Below are 26453 nucleotides of genomic sequence, written 5' to 3'. Positions count from 1 at the left end.
CTTCCTCTCATTCCTATCAAATTTCTACCCATACTATTCTATAAAACTTGCTCTTTAAATGATTTCTTTAAGGCTAAATCCAATGATGAACTTTCAGTTCCATGATGGCCTACCTAAGCCCTCTACAACACATCCTTCATTGCTTATTACAACAACAAATTCTGGACAAAACATAAAAAGTATCTACCACAGACTCTGAAAAGTTAGCAAAGTAGGCAGATGGTGGAGGGAAGTCAACACTTGGAGAAGTGACCTTTTCAATAGTGAGTTTCCTCACTTTTTTTTTTCACATGTTGTACTCATCCCCCACCTGCCCTAAAACTTCTCCCTCCTGGTGTTCTTACCCTTGGACAGTCCCCTTCCCTTGAGTGTGGGCATGACCTGTGACTCGTTTCTAACCAATAAAATACGGCAAGGGTGATGAGATGTACATAATTATGTGCATAGCATTGTGCCAGGCACATAACAGTCTAAGTGGTTTATATGGTTTATCAGGTACTCCACACAATAACCCTATGATGTAGGTACTGTGAATTAATATAGTTTTACAAATGAGGAAACTGAGGCACTGGCAGGTTAAATAGTCAACCTAAGGTCAAACAAGTAGCGGATAGCAAAGCTGGGATTAGAATCCAGACCATCTGACTCCCAAGTCTACACTCTTAACTATTATGCTAGTACAACAGGCACTCAATGAGCACTTACTAAGTATATGAATGAACAAGTGCATATGCTTTAATCCCATTTAAAAAAATGAGTATGTGTATAAAGATCTATGACTATAAAAAAGACTGGAAGAATATACAAAAAGTTATTAACAGTAGTTATCTTTAGTGTGTGAGATAAAGGGTATTTCTATTTTCTTTTTTTGTGGATCTTTATTTTCTAACTTTTCTACAATGAGTTTATTGCACTTATAATTTATTTTTTCATTTACCAAAAAAGTCACGATACAGAATAATAGAAATGACATGGAACAATGAGGACAAGGTACCAAGTGGGATAAGTCAGCAATTACAAAACATTACAAACAGACTGAGTCCAATTTTAGAAAAAAAAGAAAGGAAGAGAAGAGGGAGAGAAGGAGGGAAGGAGGGAAAAAAAGAAAATGTGTTAAAGAAAGGAGGAAGGAAGGGAGGGAAGAGAAAATAAAGGGAAAGAAATGGGGGATACAAAAGCATAAATAACTAGGTACATATGCATGAGAGAAAAACTAGAAGCCTACATATCAAAATGTTAACACCAGCATTCTGTGTTAGTAGGATTATGGATGACTTTTACTTACTTTCTTTTGGGGGGTTAGCAAATTTTTAGTTATAAAATTAGAAAATTTGCCCCTTCATGTTAGTAGGGTTTTCTCCTCCAATATTCCAATTAATTTTCTCCGGAGACTAAATTAAGACATGAAAACTCAACCTTTATTCTCACGTGAGTAAATCTAAACAACTTCCTATGAAACTTAAATTTCTTGATCCCAGGTTTAAAGGAGTAGTATTAACATGTTTAAAACATAAAATCAGCTAATAAAAATGATTGACATATATACACTACCATGGGTGAAATACATAGATAGTGGGAACCTGCTGTATAGCACAGGGAGCTCGGCTCAGTGCTCTGTGGTGACCTAGATGGGTGGGATGGGGGGATAGGAGGGAGGTCCAAGAGGGAGGGGATGTATGTACACATATAGCTGATTCATTTTGTCGTACAGGAGAAACTAACCCAATACTGTAAAGCAAATATACTCCAGTTTAAAAAAAAAAAAATTATCATGAAGAAAAAAAAAAGAAAAAAAGATTACCTCAACTTGTGCTTGTTGCCTTGCTAAAATTATGTTAAAAACATCTAGTGGCCTCTCCAAATCCTAAAAAACAAAGAGACACTTGTAAACAAAGAAAATGGTCATTAGATTAAAAACATTTTTTTCTTCTATGATTTCTAGGATTATTCTAGTCCGTGAACAAACAGCATTTGTGATCTATTGAAAGTATAATATATATAAATTTGAATGTACACTTGGCTTTTACATTTTTACGTTTTTGCAATGTGAGAAACAATTTTCCAAGAAAGTAAATGCTTGTTAAATACAATATGAAAATAAGAATTTTAATGAGACCACTATAATACAGAGATAGCCATACATGCAAGTGGAAACAAAAATATTTAGGACGGGGACCTGTTTTAGGTATTAGCCTTATGGTTGTTACTTCTGACTCCCCCTTTTCTGTGTTATTTCACAATCATCGTACCAAAGGCACCTTAATAAAACACAAAATTTAAGAATGTAAAATTCTTCAAATCAAGTACACTAAAGCAGAAACCAACTTGGGGAATTTATGTAAGAGGAATCTAACATGTAGTGGGTGACCTGTGTGTCACATGCTCTATGTGTTATTTCATGCAATTCTCACAACTCTGTAAGACAGATACTGTTTCCATTTTATACATGAGTATACCAGATTTAAGATACTGAGAAACTTGATGCTTTTTCTAATATATAATATTAGTGATTGTTATATATTTCAGAATAACAATTTGATTAACTCTTTATGTTATGAATTTGTAGCAAAAACAGTGATATAATCAAGATCAGACGATATTAAGCAAATTATGTGTTTTTCTATATTTCAGAAGGGGGTAAATAAGACTCCTATCTTGAGGATAAGAACTATTTTTTACAAATAATACTTTGAACTCTTAAAAAAAAAGCCACTAACAAAACTAACAATACACATCTAGCTAATATTAAACACATATGTGAACAGCTCTGATATTGATTTTCTAAACATTATTATAAAAACCAAACACATTTCTCCAAATAGTTTACAAGTACCCTGATATTAGGAAGCTTTTTTTCAAAGGAAATAACAGGGGAAAAAATACTCTGCATTTTCCATACAATTCTCTCAAAAAGAGCTCAGTTCTGTTGTTTCTAAAATTATATTTAAATTTAAGTTAAATTAAATTAACATTAAAGGATGATTTAACAAATAATAGCTCTCACCAATATATACAAGATATACCTGAATTTGTTTCTGTATTTCTTCTGGGACTTTAGTCTGGGTTAGCTTATTTTTGTAGGCACTTTTATAACTCTTGAGCAATTGCCTGTGTTTTTTTATGTTACTCCATGACCACATCCGTGTATACCTTCTTATGTGAACTTCAAGAACAGAATCAATTGCATATTTCCACCTGCAAATCAAATTTTGTTAATGCACATTTGAATACGAAGGTTTAAGAAACAGGAGGAAAATAGCTTTGACGTTTTAGAGCTACACTGTTACTCTTTTTGTTCTTATTAACTGTATTCCTATAAAAGCTCAGCGATAACATTTCTATTCCCCAGTACTTCAATTCTCTGACTTAAATAGATTATGAATGAAACAAACCACTCCAGGAAGAGGATATGCCAAAGCAAAATCATAAAGACACAAAATGACATGTTGTGTGAAATTAACAGTATCCCAATATGGTTGCCACACTGGAGTTCATATCCATTACTGAAGGGCAATAAGATCAAAAAGAAGTTGAAAGTCTTGAATACTGAGTTAAGAATTTGGGAATAATCTAGGAGCAGGAGTACAAGAGAACGTGTTTATTAAAAAAAAAGAGTAACAAGAACATAATATAAAAGATATCCCTCTCATGTCTCTAAAAAATTAAGTGGCTTCATTACATGGCTTTAAAGGTCTCTTAGCTCTGAGAGTCCCTAACTATATGATTACATGGTTCTCATAAAATATTTTTTTAAAAATTCTAACTTACCATTGTCGACCATTGGTATGAAGTGGTAAATAAGGCTTATATTTCCTGTAAGGAGCATTTCTAACCATATAATCCACTGATTCCAAAAGGTCAATCATACTTAAGTACTATTAAAACAAAAACCAAGTTAACGTTTGTTACATCACACACATGAATAAACACCAAATTCTGTTATATTTTCAGTATAGTGAGACTTCAAACTCTCTGAACAATGAATATCATAGTTGTCTGGTAATTCAATAATATATTTCATCAGATTTAAGACAACAATGATTATAAGTTGTAAGATAATTTTAAGTTCTACTACAAAAAAAAACAGTACTGCCAATTAAACTGTCATACCACCAATAATAATATACATCCTATTTTCAAATATATTAAAGTGTGAAATAAATGTAAATCTTAGAACCAATGAAATATGGTATCTGTAACTACTAACATGAAACATGCCGATTCCTAAAACTACATATTTTTCTCTGGACCATCATTTCAAGCAGTTGTTATCTATAAGCTGAATTTCAAATTGCTCCAGAAAATTATTGCATAACTAAAGCAAGATAAAGCTATTTAACCACCCATCTTAACCACCAATACAACAACTCTGTGTGTATCTGGTAAACAGCTCAAATGGAGAGAAACACACACACACAACTATAGGCAAAATAAAGAAGGGAAGTCCAGCTTCTTCTCCATTTTTTCTTAACGCAACTCTACCTAAGAGTTACCACACGGCTATTCAGTACTTAACATGCAGATAGTCTGAATTTAAATGTATTTGTAAGTATAAAATAAACTCCAGATTTTGAAGACTTAAGAAAAAAATAAAAATATAAAATATTGTAACAATTTTTAATTTTGATTACATGTTGAAATGATATTTTGGGTATGTTAAATAAAATGTTATTCATTTTAGTAATTGTTTTCCTCTTTTCTTTATTTTGCTAATGCAGCTACTAGAAAATTTAAAATTACCCATATGACTTGCATTATATTTGTACTGGACTGCACTGGGCTAAAAGCTCAGTTAGCTAAATCTCCCATCCTCCTTTCACTTCCAGTTCTCCAGATGTCTTATCCAAACTCCTTAGGCACATAACCAAACTTGAGAAACAAGTGAAGGAAAAGAAGCTTGCCAACATAGCTATTCTAAAAATTAAGTGAACAATATTTAATGTAAGAGTGTCTGCTATTAAAATCTGAGGAAGAAAAAAACTATTAAAACCCTCCATCAAGAACTGGGAATTAAATGGGAATCATGTCATTCACTATAATGTGGTAAGATTCTCCACCAAGAAGGGAAAAATCAGATAAAATGAAGGAAAACTATTTCTTATATATGGTATTTATTTTCTTTTAAAAATACACATATAATCTATTTTTAGGAGATATATCAAATCTCAACATAACAAACCAAAAGAACCACCAGAGCACTGGAGAAGGAATAATCACAGAGGACAAAAGCCACTGAAATTCAAGGTTAATCAAAGCTATAAATACCCAAATGAATCTTACCTGAGGTTTGGTCAATTCAATGGCAATATTTTGTACTTCTATGTTCCAATCAAGTTTAGGTGTTTTGAGCTCTGTTTCTGCATAAGGATTCATGTAGAGTTTTGCAGAGGCTGATATTGGCTGGAAAACTTATATAACATGGGAAGACGTAAGATATGTTTACATGCCCTTACATATGAGCAACTGTAAATAATTATGAGAACACTGTTACTTTGAAAGTAAAGAAAAATGACCAAAAATATGTAAAAAAAATCACTACCAAAAACTATGTAAGCATCTACTTATCTGCATAATACAAACTGTCAAACTCAATGTAAAAGTGGAATCTCCAAAGAGGAAACTGGCGCTTTATGCTTCTAAGTAAGAAATGTACAAAATATAGACAATCTAATCTTGGTTATTCACAGTCTGTGTAAAATTATGTTTCCCTTCCTTGCTACAAGACATTTAATGATTTTAGTATTCATTAAAAATAATAATACAGGGGGAGGGATAAATTGGGAGATTGGGATTGACATATACACACTACTATATATAAAACAGATCACTAATAAGAACCTACTGTATAGCACAGGGAACTCTACTCAATACTCTGTAATGGCCTATATGGGAAAAGAATCTAAAAAAGAGTGGATATCTGTATATGTATAGCTGATTCACTTTGCTGTACACCTAAAACTAACACAACATTGTAAATCAACTACATTCCAATAAAAATTTAAAAAATAATTACAAAGTATTGCCTGACATGGCCCCCCCCCAAAAAAAAATACTAATACAATGTAGGAAACAAAATTTGATTACTTTCCATATTATTTAATCATAGTCAGAATTTAGGAACAGAGTCATGAATGAAATTCATATTACCCAGAAAAAAAATTGCCTACTACTTTATAATTTTCAAAATGATCATTACATACATAATCTTAGACTCAACTAAAGGCAATATTTTTGAAGTTGAGAAGTAGTATGAAAAAGCATATTAGGGAAGATGACAGAGCAAAGTAATGTAATAAATTTTAATTGCAAATAGTATTAAAATATAAATTGTGGTATCTTACAGTAGTTACAATTTGCATAAGACTGTATAAAAATTTTAACTTATTTAGAGGTTATTTATAAATGAAACATGTCTCAGAAAAAAGTTGTAGATTTTTCTGAACAAGTTCTTTCATGAGTGAAACTAAATGCTCTCACAAACTAACAGTATCCAAAAACTCTGTCATCGCTTAATAGAGAGGTTTGTGGACATAAAGAGGAAGTGCCAGCCAGCTCTCATATAAAGGCAATTAGCTATAAAAGAATAAGAAGAAAACAACAGTGAATGAGAGTAGTATGGAGTATAGAAGAACACTGGCATGAAAGCTGAGAACAAACATCAAGTGGTACACTAAATAAAAACAAAAGAAGAGCATCTTTAGAACAAAACTGAAATGGAGAAAATGAATGGGATAAATACAGAGGCAGCTTTGTTAGAGATCTATTTAAAAATAAGTAAAGGTGAGGCTGCCAAGAGATAGAAAAGCTTACTGAAAAAAGATCTCTGGAGAAATATGAATCAAAACAACAATGAGGTGCCCCCTCACACCTGTCAGAATGGATACCATCAAAAAGTCTGCAAATAGCAAATGCTGGAGAGGATGTGAAGAAAGGGGAACCCTTGTGCACTGTCGGTGGGAAATGTAAATTGGTGCAGCCACCATGGAAAACAATATGAAGGTTCCTCAAAAAAAAACAAAAATAGAACTACCATATGACCCAGCAATTCCACTTCTGGGTATATATCCTGAAAAAATAAAAACACTAATTTGAAAAGATACATGCACCCCAATGTTAACAGCAGCACTATTTACAATAGCCAAGACATGGAAGCAACCCAAGTGCCCATCAACAGACGAATGGATTAAGATGCGGTACATATATACAATGGAATATTACTCAGCCATAAAAAAGAATCAAATACTGCCATTTACAGCAATGTGGATGAACCTAGAGAATATTATGCTTAGTAAAATAAAACAGAGAAAGACAAATATATGATATCACTTATATGTGTAATCTAAAAAATAATACAAATGAATGTATATGCAAAAGAGAAACAACTCACAGATGTAGAAAACAAACTTGTGATTACCAAAGAGGAGAGGGAAGGAGAAGGGACAAATTAGGGTTATGGGATTAACAGATACAAACTGCTATACATAAAATAGATAAGCAATAAGGATTTACTGTATAGCACAGGGAATTATACCCACTATCTTATAATAATCCATAATGAAGTATAATCTGTAAAAATACAGAATCGCTAGGCTGTACACCTGAAACTAACATAATATTGTAAATCAACTATACTTCATTAAAAAAAAAAATCTCTGGAGTAGTCAGTCTGTCTTAATACTGCAATAGTGACATGCTCAGATCCTGAATATCAAGATCTCAGAGATTTCGTTATTAAACAAAGAAAAGAAAACCTAATTCCTAAAACAAAGTAGACAATAACAAGGTAGGAAGAAAACATGGAGGTCAAGGGGGTTAACTGTTGGAAGTGAACTACAGCCACAGTGCCCTTCGCACTCTTCAGTGGTGTGTTATAATCTATTTCTAAATACTAAATTATATACTAAATATGCTGTATCATAAAACTAACATAAAAAATTAATACTTTCTCTTTGTCAAAATAACTTTATCAGAAAAAGTAGTTTAAAATAAAGTATTTAATCCCATGCTTCTTATAACATGAAATAAACTTTTACCATTACTTACTGTATTGATGGTTTGGGGGTATATTGTTACTTGTAAGAATTTCACTTTTCAGCTGACCCTAAATAAAAATTTGAATTATATGAGAATGAAAAAGAAAATGCATACATATTCAGACACACACACAAACACAAACACACACAAACACACACACACACAAATTTGGTCCTAAATCAATATCTTTATTCCCATCTTCACAATTATTAGTCTATAAGAAAAACACACTGAGCACTATTTACAGATATATTTCTTTAGAATATTACTTTAGTAGATAATTTTTATAAATTCTAAATATCTGGAAACAAGATTTTAAGACTGTGTTCCCCTTTGACTTAAAATGCGTATATGTGTACATACATATATACACATATATATATATATACATACACACACACACACACACACACACATCCATGAATTAGGATCTCAAACACTTTCTAGACAAAGGCAAATTAACCTAATGTTACAATATCTTTCTGAGAAATAAAAGATAGAATCTTGGAATTAATTCAATTCAGAAAATTCAACTGTTCTTCCTTTCTCTAAGTAAATAAACATGACTAAGACTGGCTTAGCACGCTTAGTTTTGAAGCAATCGTTCACTATTCAAGAATGCATCATCACAAATGTTTAAAACATTTGCTAAGAACACATTTTTTAGATCTGAAAGGTATCACCTTTCTTTACAATACTCTTCAAGTAATCATTCTCATATGAAACTCCACAACGCAACCAGAATACCATCAAAATGAGAGTGTAAAAAACCATAAACACAGTTTTAACGTGATAGTATAGGTTCTCATCTCATTGTCAAGAGAATGATTTCACAAAGATCTTCAAAATCAAAAGTGCTTTTTTTTAAAGATAGAGTGATTCCAAAAACTGTGTTGCACACTTCTGACTTAGTTACATACAACTTAAACAAAAGACTGATATCCTGTCCTCATTAAAGACCGCTATGTAAAACAAATCTATGGAGTGTGGTTAGCTCTTCAAGGTACGAACTGAAATTACCAAGATGTGTTCCCTTGACTCCGGGTAAGACATGACGCAGTTAACATTCCAGTAGGCACTGAGACTATCAAGCCGTATAAGCTATAGAAGAAAATGGAAAAGGTCAGGTAACTAACACACTGAAATTATGAATCAATATTAAGAGATTATTCTCATGTTCACTACCCCAAAATTCTCCAGTTGCCATTTTGAACTTTTAAAGGAAAGGAGATATTGCAAAAATGGAGGAAAATATATGTATGTTATACAGAGACTTTATTATTAATCTAGAATTTGCTAAATTGTGCTTCCAGAAACACTATTCCCAAGGGGATTCATTCATTCAGTGATCAAATATTTATTGAGAATTTAGTATTTAACAGACTGTAAATATTTCACTGAATAAGAAATACGTAATTCAGGACTTCCCTGGTGGCGCAGTGGTTAAGAATCTGCCTGCCAATGCAGGGGACATGGGTTCAAGCCCTGCTCCAGGAAGATCCCACATGTCGTGGAGCAACTAAGCCTGTGCGCCACAACTGCTGAGCCTGCGCTCTAGAGCCTGTGTGCCACATCTACTGAAGCCTGCGCGCCTACAGCCTGTGCTCTGCAATGAGAGACGCCACTGCAATAAGAAGCCCGTGCACCCCAAGGAAGAGTAGCCCCCGCTTGCTGCAACTAGAGAAAGCCCACGTGCAGCAACAAAGACCCAATGCAGCCAAAAATAAATAAATTTATTAAAAAAAAAAAAAAAAAAGAAAGAAAGACATGATTCCTCCAGTGGTTACAAATGGCTGTTTCAAGGGAGGGGTGAGGGGAAAGGATTCTATGATGAACAAAGGTGGGGAAAGCTACATACTAAATATCCTTCTTAAAGATTCACAATGTTTATTAGCATATTTAAAGTACTGTGAAGTCCTGGAGTTTAAAACAAAATAAAATGTACCTGTTTAACTATGTACAGCTTTCTACTTTAGTCAGTAATCTTACTTGACCAGAGAATATTTTTTCAACAAATCTGATAATATCTTAATTACCTAATGCTCCATGAAGTACAAAGTGGGAAACATTAATTTTATTCAGTTTCTTTATATTCTAGGTGAAGAATCTAAACCTCAGAATAGGTAAGTTATTACAGAAGGTTGTCACATAGTAAGTAGCAGAGCCAAAACTGGACCCAAAACTTTTAACCCACATTCCAATGGTATATTATACTCCATGAATACAATTTGGGAAACATTAATTTTATCCGGTTTCTTTATATTCTAGGTGAAGAATCTAAACCTCAGAATAGGTTAAGTGATTACAGAAGGTCACATAGTAAGTAGCAGACCCAAAACTGAACCCAAACCTTTTAACTCATATTCCAATGGCATATTCTGCTCCATCAAGGTTTCTTGAAGAAAATACATTAAGTGTTTGTACTTAGGAAAATAAATGGATTAAAAAGTCTAGTCTAATACCTTGTATATAATTTTTTCTGCTTCATTTAATATGCATGGAGTCCAGTATTCATTTGCAGTCTAAAAGAAAAAAAAAGAGTAACTTTCAAATGAAGTATATGTATCAACAAAACAGTGCTCTAATAACCGTAACAAAATAAATTGGGAATAAAAAGACATTTAGCTAATGATTGCTAATGTTAGTTACCTGTTTCTTTACATATTTGTATTACAAAATCAAAGGAACAGTGAAAATGGAATTGAGGAGGTTCTAATTTAACTGAGTTCATTCATTCAGAAAATAATTACTGAGCTACTCTGTGTCTGTGTGTGGAAGGAATTGGGTATGAATAAAAACAGAGAGCCAGCCTATAAACTATTGAAGAAGGTCCACATTCTTGTAAAAATTAAATAAATAAATAATTATTGCGAAGTAGGAAGAAAACCAGGAGAATATGGAAATCACAGCATGACCATGTTTCTACAAAGTCAGTATGGTCAGCAATGCCAAAAGCTGCTGTGAGATAAACTAAAATAAACTTACTTAAGCGGCCAGGGCATTACCAATGAACTTGTTAAGAGCAGTTTCAGTGGAGCAGTAGAATAAGAGTATAGTGGGTAGGGAGTCATTAGGAGGTGGGGAAATAAAGATAGCAAAGGTAGAGAATTTTCTCACAAACTTAGAAAGAAGAGAAGGAGAAGGCAATAGTTAGATGGGGCCTGGGTGCAGTGGGAGAAGGTTAAGGAGAGGCTTTTTAATTTTAATATAAAAGAGACGCTTGAATGTATTTAAATGCTTAGAAGAAGGAGGTAGGGAAGGGAGAAGAGGGAAGAAGAAGGGTTGAAGATTTAGGAAAGAGAAGGAAATTGACAGAAATAAGGAAGAAAAGGCAAAAGGTAGGAGGGGGTGAGAAAAAAGGGGGAAAAAGTCTCCTAAGGACATGGGGGATGACGGGATCCAGATCAGAGGTGGGAAGATTATCTTAGATATAAAAGTTAGTTTGTAAGTGGAAAGATGGAAAGAAGGAATGGTATAGATACAGAAAGAGTTAAGTTTGCTATTATTGTTGTTATAATAGTCAATGTAGTAGTTGAAGCAGAAACTGAGCCAGACAATGTACCAAATGCTTTACACAAACTATCTAATTTAATCATCACAAAAACACTAAAATATAGGTACTATTGTATCAATGAATGAAGGCTGGATAGAAGGAAACCAACATGATAACCAGTTCAGTAATGTGTCACAGGTGCTTTGATAAAATATAATGGGGAACATAAAAGAAGGAATGGTAACTTCTAAAAGTGAAGTAAAAGAAAAGAATGAGAAAGACGGTAGTATCGGAAGGAACTATTAAAGCCTGAATAGAATCACCAGGCAGATTAAGGGAAAAGAATAACGCAGGCAAAGAAAACCATATGAACAATCTGAACAAAGATACAGAGGATCAAACAACAGCACACACTAAGGAAACTACACACCATCCTTAGAATGCCTGTTATCAGTCAATGGGAACTGTGTGACTATTTTGTATTTTTCATTTGGTCTTCTAGAATCTCAACATTAAACAGTGAGTTCACTTATGACTAATATTGCTGGTCTCATTTTTCTGGAACAATTCTCTCTCTGCCTTTCAGAACACAGATTCTGGTTTCTTTAGAAGTGTTATAGTATTATTTCTTTTTTATTGAAAGCTACTTCAAATTCATTTTGGAAACAAGCAGAGGATAAACAGTGTATTAAACACTAGCTTCCTTGACTCCCTTTCCTTTGTTTCTCCAGTACCTTTTCTTTCATTTTTCTGCTTTGATCTTCAACTGATGTATACCTCTACTTCTCTGCATGCATGTATCTTCTTAAGGCCTCCATGTAACAATGTCCTTTTTCTGTTTAATAGTCTACTTCTCTTTCTTTTTTTCTTCGTCTTCTTTCCCTACTAAGGCCCTCTTCATATAACTAATCAAAAGGCAAAAATGTACCCAGTATGATCTACTGCTCACTGTCCTTAACTTTAAAACATGTTTCCTACCACTTAGTTGTCCATAATAGTAAAAAAATGTCCAACCTGGATATACACACTCTATATCCTTAAAGACCTTTAAGAGGAAAACCAAACTGCATTATAAAATACTTAATCAAAATAAATTAGCTTATGTACATTTCAATATAATAAACAGATACAATGTATAAACTATTTGGAAATTATACTATGGACAATAACATGACTCTATAGAAATCTATCTTCCCCTAATTTACTAAAGATTTAAGATACAGCTTTTAATACTTTCAAAACACTTGTTCTTGATATTTTGAAATCTGTTAAATTCAAAGGTAAATCAAAATAATTAGAGACTATAATAAAAGTATCACTAAAAGTTGTAAATTCCTAGAAAAGCTGTAGAAAGATTACACGTAAAAATAAAACAGCTATTTGTAGGAATAGCTGATTTTAGGAAATTCACCCCGTGACTTGAGAATGATATTTCACAGGTTCCACAGAAATTTTAAATAAGGTAACTTTACCAATAGACTAAGTTCTCCCAGTGTGACACCAAATGAAAGAGGCCGCTTTGGATCTGTTACCTATCAAAGACAAAAAGGTGACATTAAAATATACTGATAGTGAGGGTAAATCCATTCTCCACTCTACAATAGGCAACATAGGACAATGAGTTTAAAAGTAACGCAACCAAACGGATTTGTGTAAAAGAAAGGGAAGGAAGACAGTAACATGGCTGGGATTTTCCATATTTTGTAGGCATGACACTAACATGATACTTTCCTAGTGGAACTATTTTCTTACTAGAAGTGAGAAGATTCACTCACTAGGACTAAACAGACTCTTGTCTACATATTTTAAAAGAGACAGTCTCTTTATGTATATACCGTTAAAGATGTTCTCCATAGATAAATAAAACAAGGAGTTGCAGGTAAAACCATGCCACTAAATTATTTTTAAAACATTTTAGATTTTCACATTTAGAAATGTGAACTGTCTATTTAAGCCTTTAATTTCCCGGACACTTTAAAAATGGTTTGTTAGAAGATGCTTCGGGCTTCCCTGGTGGCGCAGTGGTTGAGAGTCTGCCTGCCGATGCAGGGGACGCGGGTTCGTGCCCCGGTCCGGGAGGATCCCACATGCCGCGGAGAGGCTGGGCCCGTGAGCCATGGCCGCTGGGCCTGCACGTCCGGAGCCTGTGCTCCACAACGGGAGAGGCCACAGCAGTGAGAGGCCCGCGTACCGCAAAAAAAAAAAAAAAAAAAAAAAAAAAAAAAAGAAGATGCTTCAAGATTCTTAACGTTTAATTTCCTCAATCCCTTAACTCAAAATATGCCAATGTTAAACTTCTATTTCTCATCTTCAATACCTAAATTATATTTATACACAGTGCTTAAACTGTGCCATGGTGTGTACGATGTCATTGTTTTCGACATCTCAAAGATGTCCAAAAGTCAGTGTTTTTTGGTCATGAAAGAAAATAGGGAAACTAGAGAGAGGAGAAAAATCATGTTCTAAATCATCCACCACAGACTTGAGTTTAGTCACCTAAATGCATGCTCTGGTATAGCTGCAAAGCACAAAGAGCTTTGTGAGCTTTGTTTTTAATATTAGATATATTATGATTTGCGGCAAAATGTATTTCCCCTCATTCCCATATTCATCTTTTTATACCTATGGATATCAAGCTCAAAATAACTTGCAGTTATTTCAGAAGGAACTTTAATAAAACACAACTCCTCAGCTGCTAATGCACTACCCATAAATTACTGCTATCATACAAAGAACATCTTTATGATAATCATACTTTTCCTCCCCCCATTTCTATATTTTTCACTATCCTTCTAGACACAATAATTAAGGTAATCACATTGAAAGAGGTAATAGAAGAAAGATCCCTTTGTGCTTTTAATTTTTTTCCTTTAGGTTATTTTAATATATTTTGTCACTGACACCAATTTAAATGTAATTGATACTACTTGTCCCACTCCTATGCATCTCTGTATTTCTTCATTAAAGAGAAAGAAATAATGTGCCTTTTGAATTGTATTTGCTCAATAAAAAAGCTTAGTTTAAGTTTAAACTGAGATTATCATTCACCAACATGCCATTAGCTTTAAGAATAATTCTTTTACTTCCAAGATGGGGTGAGTCAATTTTATTTTTCTAAGTTTGTTTTAAACAAGGAGATTTATTATTTTGGTTTTTAGACATTATTTGTTAGCAAAATTCAGTGTAATGACTACAGAAAAACCAAAACATAAAAGTCAGTGTAAGATAGAGATGGTGTTGTATCTTGAAAAACCACAGGTGTGTCTTACTGAATATTAAGTTACAAAAGGAACTTATCAGGAAAGTAAAATAAATTCTATACATGGCAGTATGACTTTAATTCAATCCAAACTTAAAGCAAACAAAAAAGAAAGCAAACTCATTTTTGGAAAAGATGAAAAAGCATTTCCAATTTGTTAGGTAAATGAAAAAAATTCAAGGCTTCTCATGTATGTTTCGAACTTTAAGACAAAGCAGTGCCTATTAAGTTCAAAATATTTGTTACATTTTAACTAAAATTAATCAGTAAAATAGTTCTTAATCAACTAATGTTAAACTGTTGCTTATAAGTGAAGTGTGGTTTCTAAATATTGCTACACATGTGTGTGAGTAGCTGTGGGTGTTAAAATCCAACATGGTGGAAAGTAAAGTGAATGAGACTAGCAGCCAACTGACCCAAATTTTAGTCCCCTCTCTACCAACTACCATTATAAACGATTACTTCACCACCTCTGGAAACTAATTTTTTGTTATTAATAAAAAAAATTAGTTCCTTAAAGTTATATTAGTCTAAGTCTTTAAACAAAATTCAAAATAAATGATAGAGAAAAATCCAAAAATCTCTTAAATTAGCTTTAGAAAGGAACATATGGAAGTTTTATGATATATGTACACACATTAATGCCGGATGAAAAAAGCCTAACACAAGGAAGGAGATATGGTAGTGTACTAATCAGGAAAAAAAATCTATCTTGGATTCAAAATTGCTATTTATGGGCAAATCAAGAATTAGTGTCATAAAATACACACTTAATTACTAACTTAAACCAAGTAAACTAAGTTACTTACATCATCTTCATATTTAATGTGAATGTCTGTGATTTTTACTTGTACATTTTTAATTACTTGAGTTGCCAATTTTTCCAACAATGTATCCTTTTTGGCTTCTTTTGGTTTATCTATAAAAAACAGGAAAATACAAGTTCAAGACTTGAAATTCTCCAACAGAGGGCAGAGAGCAGAAGCAAGAAGAACTACAATTCTCCAGCCTGTGGAAGGAAAACCACATTCACAGAAAGATAGACAAAATGAAAAGGCAAAAGACTTTGTACCACATGAAGGAACAAGATAAAACCCAAGAAATGAAGTGGAGATAGGCAACCTTCCAGGACAAGAATTCAGAATAATAATAGTGAAGATGATCCAGGACCTCAGAAAAAGAATAGAGGCAAAGATCGAGAAGATGCAAGAAATGTTTAACAAAGACCTAGAAGAATTAAAGAACAGACACCTAGAAGAGTTAAAGAACAAACAATCAGAGATGAACAATATAATAACTGAAATGAAAAATACACTAGAAGGAATCAACAGCAGAATAACTGAGGCAGAAGAATGGATAAGTGACCCGGACGACAATGGTGGAATTCACTGCCACAGAAGAGAATAAAGAAAAAAGAATGAAAAGAAATCAAGACAGCCTAAGAGATCTCTGGGACAACATTAAACACAACAACATTCACATTATAGGGGTCCCAGAAGAAGAAGAGAGACAGAAAAGACTTGAGAAAATACTTTAAGACATTATAGTCAAAAACTTCCCTAACATAGGAAACGAAATAGCTACCCAAGTCCCGGAAGCACAGAGAGTCCAGGCAGGATAAACCCAAGGAGAAACAAGCTGACACACATAGTAATAAAACTGACAAAAATCAAAGAAAAATTATTGAAAGCCACAAGGGAAAAACGACAAATAACATACAAGGGAACTCTCATACGGTTAACAGCTGATTTCTCAGCAGAAACTCTACAAGCCAGAAGGGAGTGGCATGATACATTTAAAGTGATGAAAGGGAAGAACCTACCACCCAGATTACTCTACCCAGAAAGGATCTCATTCAGATTCGACAGAGAAATCAAAAGCTTTACAGACAAGCAAAAGCTAAGAGAAATCACCACCACCACACCAGCTCTACATATAAATATATATGCACCCAAAATAGGAGCACTTCAATACATAAGGCAACTGCTAACAGCTATAAAAGAGGAAATCAACAGTAACATAGTAATAGTGGGGGACTTTAACACCTCACTTACACCAATGGACAGATCATCCAGACAGAAAATTAACCAGGAAACACAAGCTTTAAATGACACAATTGACCAGAGAGGATTAATTAATATTTATAGGACATTCCATCCAAAAACAGCAGATTACACTTTCTTCTCAAGTGCACAAGGAACATTCTCCCAGATAGCAATCTTGAGGAAAAAAAATGGAGCTGGAGGACTGAGACTCCCTGACTTCAGACTATACTACAAAGCTACAGTAATCAAGACAATATGGTACTGGCACAAAAACAGAAATATAGATCCATGGAACAGGAGAGAAAGCCCAGAGATAATCCCACACACCTATGGTCAACTAATCTATGACAAAGGAGGCAAGGATATACAATGGAGAAAAGACAGTCTCTTCAATAAGTGGTGCTGGGAAAACTGGACAGCTACAGGTAATAGAATGAAATTAGAACACTCCGTAACACCACACACAAAAATAAACTCAAAATGGATTACAGACCTAAATGTAAGACAGGACACTATAAAACCCTTAGAGGAAAACATAGGAAGAACACTCTTTGACATAAATCACAGCAAGATCTTTTTTGATCCACCTCCTACAGTAATGGAAATAAAAACAAAAATAAACAAATGGGACCTAGTGAAACTTAAAAGCTTTTGCAAAGCAAAGCAAACTACAAACAAGACGAAAAGACAAACCTCAGAATGGGAGAAAATGTTTGCAAACAAATCAACGGACAAACGATTAATCTCCAAAATATATAAACCGCTCAAGCAGCTCAATATTAAAAAAACAAACCAAATCAAAAAATGGTCAGAAGGCCTTCCCTGGTGGCACAGTGGTTGACAGTCCGCCTGCCGATGCAGGGTTCACGGGTTCGTGCCCCGGTTTGAGAAGATCCCACATGTCGCGGAGCGGCTAGGCCTGTGACCCATGGCCGCTGAGCCTGCGCGTCAGGAGCCTGTGCTCCGCAATGGGAGAGGCCACAACAGTGAGAGGCGTGCGTACCGCAAAAACAAAACAAAACAAAACAAAAAATGGTCAGAAAACCAATCAAAAAATGGACAGAAGACCTAAATAGACATTTCTCCAAAGAAGACATACAGATGGCCAAGAAGCACAAGAAAAGCTGCTCAACATCACTAATTATTACAGAAATGCAAATCAAAACTACAGTGAGGTATCACCTCACACCAGTTACAACAGGCAACATCAGAAAATCTACAAACAACAAATGCTGGAGAGGGTGTGGAGAAAAGGGAACCCTCTTGCACTGCTGGTAGGAATGTAAATTGATACAGCCACTATGGAGAACAACAGTATGGAGGTTCCTTAAAAAACTAAAAATAGAATTACCATATGACCCAGCAATCCCACTACTGGGCATATACCCAGAGAAAACCATAATTCAAAAAGACACATGCACCCCAATGTTCACTGCAGTACTATTTACAACAGCCAGGTCATGGAAGCAACCTAAATGCCCATCGACAGACGAATGGATAAAGAAGATGTGGTACATATATATGAGGGACTATTACTCATCCATAAAAAGGAACAAAAGTGGGTCATTTACAGAGACATGGATGGATCTAGAGATTGTCATACAGAGTGAAGTAAGTCAGAAAGAGAAAAACAAATATCGTATATTAATGCATATATGTGGAACCTAGAAAAATGGTACAGATAAACCGGTCTGCGGGGCAGAAATAGAGACACACGTGTAGAGAACACACGTATGGACACCAAGGCGGGGAAGTGGCGGGGGTTGGTGGTGGTGTGATAAATTGGGAGATTGGGATTGACATATATACACTAATCTGTATAAAACAGATAACTAATAAGAACCTGCTGTATAAAAAATAAGTAAGATTCAAAAAAAAAAGAGTTGAAATTCTCACATAGTTCATAATCAATGACCAAACGATAGCTAAGGCATTACTCAATGGAAATTACAACCTATTCCAGTGTCCTTCTTTTATTTTAGATTTTAATATGCATTTCCAAATTAAAACTTATTTTTGAAGTTACACTGTAATCTAACATTCATTTGACCTTTGAAGACAGAAATTAAGTGGCAATGTGTATAAATAACACGTGGCATAAAAACTACTTTTACCTACCTTTTGAGCGATCAAGACCTTTAAAAGGTTTCTTAAAATGTTTTTTGTGCTTTTTACGTTTACGTCCTTCTCAGTGGAAGCATTTTAGTGAGAAAAGGATAAAATTCAAGTTAGCAGATGAGAGGACAGAAAAGAAAACAAGAGACTTCTTCCTGACAGCAAATTTTGGTACAACTCACCTTACTTTATTCTAAACTGATCTGTTATTTCAATACAAGCAGAAATTCACAAACCTTCTTTAGTCTAGAATAACCTTCTTTAAGCTAGAAAATAACTTGGCAGGTGCAATTATACAAAAATTGGGTAAAATAGCCATACAGAATGCCCTTTATAATATTTATGACTGCTTACAGTATGAAGTTTAATTTCAGCATTACCAAAATATTGGAAATGTAATAATGACAGGATAAAAAGACTTTCAGAGAAAGGTTTTGATAAGTGTGTGGTAGGAACACAGGAACACAAATGAAATGAATGGGTAGGCTGCCGACAGATGACTTCCTCTGGATGATACACCTCACAAGCAGAATACTTTAATAACTTGAGGACATAAAGAATACAAAAAGGGCAAAAAAAGTACATGGACTTGTACACTGAAATTAGCTTAATAATTCCTTTAACACCTCATCCACTTTTATTTGGCACTGCCTCACTTCATGGCAGTAACCCAAACCTATCTTACCCAACTTACAAATCGTTACATTCAACTGCCTATTACACATCAACTCCAGTCCACGCTCTTGGGGCAGCCTCTGTATGGTCTCCCCTGCCTCCAGTCTCCACTGTTACCGCCAACCTAACATCCTTCTATACCGCCACCAGACTTGCATCTTCTAAAATACTATTCAGGCCTGTTAATTCCCTGCTCAAAATTCTTTTAAAGGCTCTCTGCAGCCTGCCAGATAAAATGAGAAAGTGTTTGCATGACACAAAGGTCCTTTCATGATCCGACCCCTATCACCCTGTCCTGTTCTATCTTCTGCCACTCATCCTTGCACTGGATACTTCAGGAATACTACTTACACTTTCCAAAACAAACCGTAACTTTCTAACGCCTAATGCCTCTACATGTTTCATTCCCTGAACTTGGTTTCCTCTCCCTGAAGTTCTTTACCAGGCAAATTCCTAGGAGGCTTCCAAATCTCAGGTCCAGCACTACAGCCTGTGTGAAGCCTTCTTTGACTCTTCCAAGCATCTCCAAGGCCATCTACCCCTGCACCTTATATAGACTTCCATTAAGCAGTGATTACACTGTATTTGAAGTGTTTGCACAACTGTCTTGTTACCAGGCAGGAGTCTTCATTAGGACAGGAATTATCCTAACATCCAGGCACAAAGCACATTATACGTATCTGTTCAAATGAATCAAAAAAATCCACATCTGAACATTATAATAAAAATATAAGCTCAGTTAATGTTACATATATTTGAGAGAATATACATGATATTTAGCTTAAAATTTTAAATTCGTTCTTCCTTGATATTTTAAAGCAAATGGTCCTGTCACTACAAAAAACTAAGAATCAAATCCTGGGTTTTAAGAATAAAACCCTAAGTTTCAAGAAGAAAATATTTAATAAACGTATAACAAAATCTGGACTTTGCTATTACCAGTAGTTCTTGTCACAGTGATGTTCCCTAAGCCTTTTTCATTTATAAATTAAACATTCAGAAAAAGACTAAGTTCTCAACGAAATACCATTTGAAAAGAAACAGCTAAGAAAGCCAGAGTAGCCCTGAAAACCATCCCACTTAAGTAGAAAGCTTTTGGAGACAGGAGTTCAGCTGCCTGGGTTTAGAATCTACCATAACTCACTCTTCTCACCTGACCTCCTATTATCTTTCTGGTTTCACATTTGTTCTAGCACCTTGTTCTGTCTTTGATCTCAGTGTTAGATGCACCACGTTTAAACATCTTCAAATAGTTGCAAAATCTAATCTGAGTACTACATATTTCTTAAGAGAGAGTTTCTGTTTAATCAGATGGACAATAAATTCATGATCCCCAGTCACTGTCTAAAGCCGTTCTCAAATGTTTTGGTCTCAGGGTTCCTTTAACACACTTACAATTTAAGAACCTTAAATAGCTTTTCATTAGTGTGGGTTACAGCTATTGGTATTTACCATATTGGAAATCAACACTGAAAATCTTTTTAAAATTAACTCATTAAAAAACCCATTATGTGATAGTACAGTTAACATGTATTTATGAAAAATAACTATATTTTCCAAACAAAAAGTTGTAGTGAGAAGGGTGGCATGGTTTTACAATCTTACAAATGAATTTAATGTCTGGCTTAGTAGAAGACTGCTGGATTCAAATATCTGCTTCTGCCTTTGCTCTTTTGGTATATGTTGTTTAGATTGAAGTATGTGAAGAAAATCTGACCTAACTACAGATATGTAATACGAAAAGGAAGGAACATCTTCACGGTCTTTTCATGCAATTATGGATACTACACCAAACTCAACTAGTGATAGCTTCTTAAAGTTGCACCTTGGAAACTGAAACTCTGTCAGTGTATCTTTCGTCTGAATTAAAATCAGTCTACCTTGCTCTTTTATACATTCATAATTTTTTACCACCCACTGATAATATGGAAATATTGCTTCACTGAATTATGCAGATCTTACAAACACTGAGTCACTTTATTATTTAATACCAAAAATCACATTGTTAACACGACCACAACTCTCATCAGAAAAGTCTTTTAAGTATGGGAAGCCATCAAGCTCAAAGTGGCAAATACAAATTCCCCAAAATTCTAATTTTTGTTCAGAAACTCAAATCTTTTTGCTGGCAACAAACACTGTCAGTTGTTTTTTCTTAAAGTTGTATTGTTGAAATGTCTACCAAACACCCAAATCTGAGTAATAATAGTCTGTCAGCCGTTCTTCCAAATAAAATGGCTTTCCATGAAAAAAGCAACTGGTTTCACTGACAACCCAAACAACTGCACAAGTATTTTTCCTTGAGACAATTATCCTGCTTCAGTCTGCAGAAGTACCTTGTGTATGCTTCCTCTTTTGTCACGAAACTTCAAAGACACATATGCTCAAGAGCTGTAATTTATTAAAATTAAAATTTTTCTATTTCATCAATGATATTCTTAAGTAAAATTGGTGCTTTTTCCATTTTATTTTGTTTTTTACTGTGAGTGATTGGTAAGGAACAATACAATGGCTCCTAATAGTATAGTTCAGTGCCACTGCCTCGATTCATGCTAAGGCAGCCAGCAATTTTACACAACATTACTTTTGCACCATCAGCACCAATGTCAACATAGTGAAACATCAAATAATGTCTTAGCATTATTATGAAAATAGTTTTGACTTTTTGAAAACCACTGCTCTAGAAGTTTTGGGTTGTTTGTTTGTTTGTTTTTTAACGAGGAAGGAATATACACTCAAACTGAAAACAACGAAAGGATTATAAAGTACACACAAAGTCCTGGACAACTAAAGGTATCATCAACAAACTTATTCTCATTTCAGAATCATCAAATTCTAGGCCTAGTTTTTTTATCCAGGCTAATATACCTTTTTGGAATAAAAGGAAACTCTGAATCAATGAGGTTTTACTTTATAGTGACCTCTGTCTGTTTTGTTTTGTTTTTAGCAATGCTGCCCAATGATTTTGTTACAAGTTTGAATGGGCCAGTGGAATTCATTTGTATCCTGGAGGCAGGTTGCTCCTAGTAGGATCAGAAAACACTGCCCCTGGCAGACTACAGAAAGCTGGTTCAATTACAACCTACAAAACTGGACAGTGACCCATGAGTATCCCCATGCTATCTTTTATATTAAACAAAGTGACTCAAAGACAAATTAACATAGTCAGCCACACTTACTCAAGGGGCAAATTTGTACAAAGAGAAACTCCTTTCAGGGTAATTTCATTCAATGCTGTGAAATCTGCATGCAACTTATTCTTCCATTTGTCATAATGAACCTAAACATTAAAGAAGTTTCTAACAGCAAAAGTAATTATATCAGGGCTTCCCTGGTGGCGCAGTGGTTGAGAGTCCGCCTGCCGATGCAGGGGACACGGGTTCATGCCCCAGTCCGGGAAGATCCCACATGCCGTGGAGCGGCTAAGCCCGTGAGCCACGGCCGCTGAGCCTGCGCGTCCGGAGCCTGTGCTCCACAACGGGAGAGGCCACAACAGTGAGAGGCCCGCGTACCGCAAAAAAAAAAAAAAAAAAAAAAAGTAATTATATCATAGTGCTTATTATTGTTTACATTTTGAGATAGAGACCCCACTTGCCATTTAATCAAAAGAAATTTTAAGTGTGACTGAGCTAATATAACAAATTCCTGAAAAGTTATAGGGAATACAGTTAAATAAATCAAATTACTGTGTAAAATATTAGAAATTATTATTTTAATGCGCTTGGTAAACTTCCTAGGATACAAAAGAATCCTACTGTAAATCTTAAAGCAGTGAGCCTTCAAATTTACCTTTTGTGAGGCTGTCCAGGACAGTAGTCTACAAGGTGCCTCCAAAGCTACTACAGAGGTGAAGCAAATCAGGGAGGACATGAGAAGAAAGTCACAGAAACATCTCTTATCAAGGTTCTAAATAAAGTCTCACTCAAAAAATAAAAGGTTCCAATTTATTGCTTTTTAAAAGTCTGAAAACCACTGCTATAGGAGAGGAATTGCTTAATTGAGAAACTACTATTCTACAGAACTAAAGTCAAAAAGGCAGTCCAGATTTGAAAGTTATCTATAGATCAAACTGTAAGCTTCATAAGGGCAGTGGATTGTGTCTGTTTCACCTCATGAATATTCAGCATCCAGCATAGTGCTTGCTACTAGAAGACATTAAGTATTTGGTGAATGAATAAAATGCTGAAGGTAGAGAAAAGGAAATGATGGTAAAGGGGAAAAACATGAATTACATTTCCATATTTTCTAAAAGGATGACACGTCATATGAACTCCATTAAAAGCACAAGCATGGATAAGAATATAATTTTGTATGTAGCTGAATATAATTAACCATGCATACCCACCAGGCTTGATGTCCTTGTAAACAAAGTTTTCCAAGCCATATATGAACTCCCCTGAATGTGCGCCTGCATCCGCATGGCAGCGATAACCAAAATGCAAAGCGTTTAAAAGACACCTTTAATTTTACACATAAAATATGTCTAAACTTAGTTCAAAGAATTAGAAATCATGTAACAGAACAAGTAAAATCCAGTGACACCAAAACAACTTACTTCTAAGGAAATATTTTCAGTGACACCATTTTCATTCTTTCAACATATAAACTTTGTTTTCATAACATTAAAACAAAAATTCTTAATAATTAAAATAATAATTTCAAATTAAGCAAAACAGACAAATATCAATTATGGCTAATGTCTCATTGATTTGCCAAATTTTCAAAGAAAACAAAAATCTGTTTTGGTTCCCTTTTTCCCCACCATTTTGCCCATTTTCAGAATGAAATATTGCTGTGATATTTACGCTAATTTTAGAGTCAGCTGAAATGAATTCATCTTACTTTAGTGTATGTTCCCTTTCAGACACATTGTCTGAATCCCTTCTATCCATTCTTTTCAGTGATGGCTAGGTAGCACCATCTTCCATTTCCCTCCTCAAATCCAGCCTAAACACCACTACAAGCTTACCTTCCTAAAACACAGCTGTGATCACATCACTCTCCGGATTTCTTTTAAAAAAGTAAAACTTACTTTCTCACTGACTACCAATTAAAGTCCATTATAAACCAGAGTCAAGAACCAGACTGAGTTCAAATTCTAGCTCTGTCATTTTCCAGCAGTATAACCTAGAACAAGTTATTTAACTTCCAGCTTTCTCAACTATATAATGGGAACAATAAAAGCCTTTATATCATAGAATTTTGACTATTAAATGAGTAAGCTGACATAAAGCATTTTGAAGAGTGACCCGCAAATAGTAAATTCTCAATAATTATTGTCATCACCATCATGGCATTCAAATCTCTTAAAACTGACCTAAACTTAGCTTTCCAACTCACGTCCGGCTGTGCTATCAAACTTCCAAATTCTTAGCTGCTCCCCATACATGCTCTACATTTTTTCTTTTCACTGTCCCCTTTACCATCACTGTCCCCTTTACCTAGAATGCCCTCTCTCCTTTCTGCATACTCATCCTTTAGACTCAGCTGAAATATATACCTTCAGTGTCCACCCTGATCTCTGGCTGAACGTAATATGCCCATTATGAACTCCCGTAACACTCTTAGCTATAGCTCTTTGATAAGACTCAACACTCTCTCCTATTTATCACTATACATGAAGTCTTTCAACAGTAGGCTCCAGGAATTTTCTAATTTTTGTGTTTCCAACAATCTGTTGAACAGAATAGCATCAGACTTCTCAAAAGTACCTGGAAGTTAGAAGATTTTGCCTTCAAAATTCTAATTTTAAACCCAGCATTCTATCCCCAGCCAAATCAAACAAGTATGGAAGTAAATTACAAATCTTTCAGACTTGAAACGATTTTTAAAATTATATCCAGTGTACCCTTTCTTAAAAGTTATTAGAAATGTTCTAGCAAAACAAAGGAACAAACTAAAAAAGAACAAAAGGCAAGGGACCCAATGAATTAAAACAGAAGAGCAGTGAAGACCAGTTCCAGGATGACAATTATGCAGCAGAACTAAAAAAACAACCAGTTCAGAGAAAGATCTCCAAGAGGGACAGGGGGACAGGGAGAGGACAAACAAATGGGTTTGGCCAATTGGAAAATAACACTGATAGTCATATGATAAATAGATTTCATGTAGTACACAAAAGAATTGAAGATAAATTTACAAAGAAGACCAGGCAAGAAGCATTTACAAATTCAAGAAAAACAAAAGGCTACATAGCAAAGGAAATATAATCACAATACATTATTTGACCTATGCAGTGAATAATAATTATATTGTCATAGTAATGTAAATTTTGACTCGTAATTGGACAAAAATTATGATATAACCATATTGTGAGAAGACAGAAAGGGGAATTTAGGGTGAAAAAATTGTAGGAGAGGTGAACTCCTTAACTACTGTAACAGGAAATCCAAAATAGTGCCTTACATTAATACATTAGACAACAAAGAAAGTTAGTATTTCTAAAATAGATGGTTCCCTCTAAGGAGTGGATCTAGAGGGTAGAGAATGGTGGAATACGAAACTGACATTTTTCATCATAAGTCTTTTTGGAAAAATTATTTGATTTTAGAGTTAATGTTAACTCTAAAATTTTAGAGTTTTTGATAAAATTAACATTTTAAAATACAGAATCTATATAGTATTTAAAAATCTTTTGGCCTCACTAGGAATTTAATATTTCCCTTTACTTTACAATAGCCTTTCCAGGAAAATAAGCTCACTACAATGAAATAAAAGAAGAAAAATATCAAGAAAGTTTATTTTTACAGTTAAGCAAGCTCTCTAGAAATGAATTTATATTTCAATTTTCTTTTTTTCCCACATAATAGTGGGCAGTACTTTATTTTAACAA

At 34.3% G+C, this 26453-nt stretch overlaps 1 protein-coding gene across 4 annotated transcripts in view; it reads right to left on the bottom strand.

Moving 5' to 3' along the window:
• Positions 1-26453, bottom strand: part of VPS13C (vacuolar protein sorting 13 homolog C) — a 175498-nt gene that overhangs the window by 122575 nt on the left and 26470 nt on the right. For 2 of the 4 annotated variants that reach the window (XM_060294174.2, XM_060294175.1), the window contains exons 6-16: positions 23967-24029; positions 18950-19015; positions 15596-15705; positions 13000-13059; positions 10497-10556; positions 9055-9135; positions 8044-8101; positions 5281-5408; positions 3769-3875; positions 3024-3195; positions 1802-1864 (exon numbers count right to left, since the gene is read on the bottom strand). In XM_060294174.2, the coding sequence (XP_060150157.1) occupies positions 1802-1864; positions 3024-3195; positions 3769-3875; positions 5281-5408; positions 8044-8101; positions 9055-9135; positions 10497-10556; positions 13000-13059; positions 15596-15705; positions 18950-19015; positions 23967-24029 (968 nt within the window). The remainder of the gene's footprint in view (positions 1-1801; positions 1865-3023; positions 3196-3768; positions 3876-5280; positions 5409-8043; positions 8102-9054; positions 9136-10496; positions 10557-12999; positions 13060-15595; positions 15706-18949; positions 19016-23966; positions 24030-26453) is intronic. The other 2 variants (XM_070044905.1, XM_070044906.1) reach the window with 1 other exon arrangement.

The sequence above is a fragment of the Globicephala melas genome, chromosome 2, assembly GCF_963455315.2.
Source record: "Globicephala melas chromosome 2, mGloMel1.2, whole genome shotgun sequence".
In the NCBI taxonomy this organism is placed as follows: Eukaryota; Metazoa; Chordata; class Mammalia; order Artiodactyla; family Delphinidae; genus Globicephala; species Globicephala melas.
Note: the sequence above shows the minus strand (reverse complement) of the source record. Positions and strands in the feature narration are given on the sequence as shown.